The sequence below is a fragment of the Lipotes vexillifer genome, unplaced genomic scaffold, assembly GCF_000442215.2.
Source record: "Lipotes vexillifer unplaced genomic scaffold, Lipotes_vexillifer_v1.1 scaffold384, whole genome shotgun sequence".
NCBI classification, from domain to species: Eukaryota; Metazoa; Chordata; class Mammalia; order Artiodactyla; family Lipotidae; genus Lipotes; species Lipotes vexillifer.
The window spans coordinates 4189910-4195536 of NW_006793498.1; the positions used below are offsets into that span (position 1 = coordinate 4189910).

A 5627-nucleotide genomic window follows, 5' to 3' on the forward strand; every position below is an offset into this window, starting at 1 on the left:
CAACAGTGAGGGCCCGCGTACCGCAGAAAAAAAAAAAAAAGCAAATGCATGTGTACAAAACCTGCATTTATTGATGCAAAGCGCTCCTCCAGGAAACTTTATATTCAATGGTTCATTCAAGCCAAAAAAAGTGTTATTTCCATTTTATAAATGAGGAAATTGAGGTTTCAGGAGGTAACTGGTCTATGCCAGAGCCAGAGCCCAAAGCCCCCTCTCTCTCATTCCCTTTTCCAGTTTCTGTAGCTCAGGCCCCAGGCTGGGCTTAAACAACCCCAATTTCCACTCTCCAACTTGAGCTCTAAGTGAGACCCTGGAGTTTTGTCCACTCACTGTTTTGATGTCAGTACAGTTTAGACGTGTTTGAGGTTTCACATGAATCCTGCCATAAAATCAAATGTACGTGTGCATTGAGATTGCAATGTGCACACTTTTTTTTTGTAGTTGTGGCATCTTGTTGACATCGAATATGACTTTGATAATAAATACCAGTTCCTGAAAAAAACAAAACAAACAAACAAATAACCAAATGTAATCCCCAGGCTGTTGGGAAAGTCATTGGAATGCTTTCCTTTCTAGGGAAGGAAAATAAGAACATGACTTTTTCTACCCCAACTCTCACCTCACCAAGTCCTTTCCAGACTCATGACTGTGTGACACACCCTTTCCTACAGATTCTTTAGACACCCAAACTCCACTATTTTCCCGTGCCCCACCAGCCTCTGCTAGTAGGCATATCATCCTTAGTAATACACAGATAATATCCACTAATTTATATTTAGTATGAAGATCCCTTTCAAGTATAAAGATCCGTCTGTAATACAAACTAAATTTTTAAAAATCTTGGAGTCCCTGGGTTGTGCGATCAGATCGATCTAAGATGGCGACTATGGAACCGGAAACCACCCCTACTCCTAATCCCCCACCTACAGAAGAAGAGAAAACAGAATCTAATCAGGAGGTTGCTAACCCAGAACACTATATTAAACATCCTTTACAGAACAGATGGGCACTCTGGTTTTTTAAAAAATGATAAAAGCAGGGCTTCCCTGGTGGCGCAGTGGTTGGGAGTCCGCCTGCCGATGCAGGGAACGCGAGTTCGTGCCCCGGTCCGGGAAGATCCCACGTGCCGCGGAGCGGCTGGGCCCGTGAGCCATGGCCGCTGAGCCTGCGCGTCCGCAGCCTGTGCTCCGCAACAGGAGGGGCCGCGGCGGTGAGACGCCCGCGTACCACACACACACACACACAAAAGATAAAAGCAAAACTTGGCAAGCAGACCTTCGGCTGATTTCTAAGTTTGATAACTGTTGAAGACTTTGGGGCTCTGTACAACCATATCCAGTTGTCTAGTAATTTAATGCCTGGCTGTGACTACTCACTTTTTAAGGATGGTATTGAGCCTATGTGGGAAGATGAGCGAAACAAACGAGGAGGACGATGGCTAATTACATTGAACAAACAGCAGAGACGAAGTGACCTCCATCGCTTTTGGCTAGAGACACTGCTGTGCCTTATTGGAGAGTCTTTTGATGACTACAGTGATGATGTATGTGGAGCTGTGGTTAATGTTAGAGCTAAAGGTGATAAAATAGCAATATGGACTACTGAATGTGAAAACTGAGAAGCTGTTACACATATAGGGAGGGTATACAAGGAAAGGTTAGGACTTCCTCCAAAGACAGTGATTGTTTACCAGTCCTACGCAGACACAGCTACTAAGAGCGGCTCCACCACTAAAAATAGGTTTGTTGTATAAGAAGACACCTTCTGAGTATTCTCATAGGAGACTGCGTCAAGCAATGGAGATTTGGGAGCTGAACCAAAAAGCCTCTTCAAAAGCAGAGTGGACTGCATTTAAATTTGATTTCCATCTAAATGTTGCTAAGATATAAGAGAAGTCTCATTCGCCTTTGTCTTGTACTTCTGTGTTCATTTTTTTTTTTTTTAATTTTGGCTAGAGTGTCTACTATCCCAATCAAAGAATTACAGTACACATCGTCCCCAGAATCCATAAATGTGTTCCTGGCCCACTCTGTAATAGCTTAAAAGAATTAACGATTACAAACACATTTGACCCATCTACAATATTAAAGAAAAGAATTTGCATTTCTATACCTTACAAGAGAACGATTCTGTTTATGTTCCATTGTATGCAGGAGCATATTTTGCTGGTTTGAAAGAGTATGATGCATACAGTTTTCTAACAATTTTCTTTGTTTCTTTTTACAGCATTGTCTGTGCTGTACTCTTGCTGATGGCTGCTAGATTTTAATTTATTTGTTTCCCTACTTGATAACATTAGTGATTCTGATTTCAGTTTTTCATTTGTTTTGCTTTTTTTCCCTCATGTAACATTGGTGAAGGATCCAGGAATACGACACAAAGGTGGAATAAACATTAATTTTGTGCATTCTTTGGTAATTTTTTTGTAACTACAAAGCTTTGCTACAAATTTATGCATTTCATTCAAATCAGTGATCTATGTTTGTGTGATTTCCTAAACATAATTGTGGATTATAAAAAATGTAACATCATAATTACATTCCTAATTAGAATTAGTATGTCTGTTTTTGTATCTTTATGCTGTATTTTAACACTTTGTTATACTTAGGTTATTTTGCTTTGGTTAAAAAATGTCTCAAGTAGAAAAGTGGTCCCATTCATATTAAGACAGTGTACAAAACTATAAATAAAATGTGTACAGTGAATTGTCTTTTAGACAAAAAAAAAAAAAAAAATCTTGGAGTCCCTATAAAATGGATGGGGGTACTTTCAGCATCTATCAAGAAAATTCACACCGAACTTGAGGACCCTCTGAATAACCTTGGGTTCCCCCAAGGGTCCTGATCCACGGGTTGGAAATCACTGCTCTAGGGAATAGTAACATGGTTACATCATCATAACCAGTTTTGAAACAACAAGAATAACAAAAAAGAAATGGTAAGTCAAGAAACAAATCTACTAACTACTCAGTGCCAGTCTCTGCTAAACACAGCGAATTTTTCACCTATTCTTTGCTCTCACCTTTGCCCTGTAACAGCCCTTTGTATGTGCGTTTTATCTGACTACAGTCAAGACACCCAGATGGCATATGGAAATGAAGACCTGAATTCTACTCAATCTTGGCCAAACTGTATTAGCTCTCCGACCTTGATTAATTAATTTCTCTAAGTCCTCAGTTGCAAAATGCAAACAATACCTTCCTTACAGAATGTTAAATGAGGTGATGTGTGCAAAAACACACTCTGTAAAATGTAAGTGCTGTAGAAATATCTTCTAAATTCATCTGGCTATGTCACTCATGAGCTTAAAATTCTTCCTTGTCTTCCCAATGTCTTCAGAATCAAGGATAAGCCCTTAGCCTGGCAGAGAAGCCCCTTCCCATGTGGTTTTTAGAGCTTCCAGTCACAGGAATCCAGTCCCCTGTTCATCTGCCTCTCAACCCTGCATTCTAAAGTCTGGCCATCTCAAGGAGCTGGACCCTTCGCCATATTTCCATTTAGGCCCTTTATTAGCATATTGTGTATGCCACTGTTTAGAACAGTAAGGTCCTCAAACAAGCCACAGAAGTTGGGCTATGTCAGGCCTCATGAGGAGCTGGGAAGCAAGAACCATTCCTCACCCACATCTTGGTTTTCATCATCTTGGTAGTTACATTTGTACTGTGATGAAGAACAAATGATTTGGAATCAGCTAGAATTTAATAAGTGTGTATGCAACTAACTTAAACTACAGGAATGATATTGATAGATTGTAATATGGCCCTACATCTTGTCAAGAAGGAGTCTCTTGAGTTTTTCTGGATGCTTGATGCCATGCAGAATGAAAGGCCTGAATCAGACCACTTTTAGGGTAGCCTTCAGTGATCAGTGGTGGGGAGAACATTGTATTTGAGACATCTGGTCACCTTCCCCTGCCCTTGGCAAAGTGGAGCAGTAATGAGCGATAGCTACTCCTAACAAGAACAGCTGGATAGGCAGTGTTCCCAGCTGGTATGCTCGGGGAATGAGCCAGTGAAATTCTTTATCCTCACCTCTTACAGCAGTGGCTACCAACCAGGAGATTTGCCCCCCAGAGGACACTTGGCAATGTCTGGAGACATTTTTTTTTTTTTTTTTTGGTTGCGTTGGGTCTTCACTGCTGCCCACGGGCTTTCTTTAGCTGTGGCGAGAGGGCTTCCCATTGCGGTGGCTTCTCTTGCTGCGGAGCACAGGCTCTAGGGCGTGTGGGCTTCAGTAGTTGTGGCTTGCAGGCTCTAGAGCGCAGGCTCAGTAGTTGTGGTGCACGGGCTTCAGTAGTTGTGGCTTGCAGGCTCTAGAGCGCAGGCTCAGTAGTTGTGGTGCACGGGCTTCAGTAGTTGTGGCTCGCAGGGTGTGCAGCACAGGGTCAGTAGTTGTGGCGCACGGGCTTAGTTGCTCCGTGGCATGTGGGATCTTCCCGGACCAGGGATTGAACCCGTGTCCCCTGCATTGGCAGGCGGATTCTTAACCACTGCCTCACCAAGGAAGTCCCTGGAGACATTTTTGGTTGTCACAACTGAGTGATGGCTACTAGCATCTTTTGGGTAGGGACCAGACATGCTGCTAAACAGCCTACGATGCCCAGGAAAGGCCTCCACAACAAAGAATTATCAAAATGGCAATAGGGCTGAGGTTTGAAAAATCTTGTTTTGTAGGAACGTTGCTTTTGGCGTATGTTTTTCTTGGTTACAGGTGCTCTTTTGAGAGCACATCTTTTGCATAAGTCTGTGAGTGTTTGTTTGTATGAAACAGTTGCAGCTCCCTGAACATGCCGTTGCTCCCATTCACCTCTGGAACCTTGCACACGCTAAGTTGCACCTGCTAAGTTCTTTCTCTTGCTAATTTCTTCTCATCCTTCAGGCTTCAGTTTGGACATCATCTCCTCCAGGAAGTCTCTCCTGATTCCTAAAATCTAGGCATAGTAGGTGCCCCCATGCACACCCATCCTGCGATCAGAACAGTTACGGCACTTCAGTAGAATTAACGTTTTCTTTGTCAGTCTCCCCACCAGACAGTAAAGCTCCTTGGGGTGGAGACACAGTCTCGCTCACTACTGTATGCCTAGTACCCAGTACAGCACCTGATGTGGTAGGCAGTCAATTAATATACACACATTTGAAGAGTCTACATAATTTGGGATCTGGCAGAGAGATGAAAGGCTTTTCAAAATGGTCCACCCCGTCTTTCTCTCATCGATATCAGTTGGGTGTTTTGTTTGATCAAAGCTTCCCTAGCTGTGCTTCAGTAGAGAAAATGGAAGAATAGTGCAGAGAATCTCACATGAATTCTGGTAAGCTGTACTTGGAGATCTCATTTATCTACCTTTACGCTACTCTCTGCATTGTTTTCCTTTTTAGTATCCTTTTAGTAGCCTTTTAATTTTTATGCCCAGGAGCTGGCAAACTATGGTCTATGGGCCAGATATGGACAGTTGCCTGTTTTTGTATAGCCATAGAAATGGTTGTTACATTTTTTTAATGGTTACTTTTTTTTTTTTTTTTTTGTTTTGTGGTTTGCGGGTCTCTCACTGCTGTGGCCTTTCCCGTTGCGGAGCACAGGCTCCGGACGTGCAGGCTCAGCGGCCATGGCTCACGGGCCCAGCTGCTCCGC

General features: G+C 42.8%; 1 protein-coding gene across 1 annotated transcript; it reads left to right on the plus strand.

Annotated features, from left to right (window-relative positions):
- The first annotated feature begins 877 nt into the window (after positions 1-877).
- Positions 878-1753, plus strand: LOC103077499 (eukaryotic translation initiation factor 4E-like). Its single transcript, XM_082931384.1, is given in 3 exon segments — positions 878-1049; positions 1250-1299; positions 1301-1753. Coding segments are annotated over 3 exon segments (675 nt in total).
- Positions 1754-5627: the final 3874 nt, after the last annotated feature.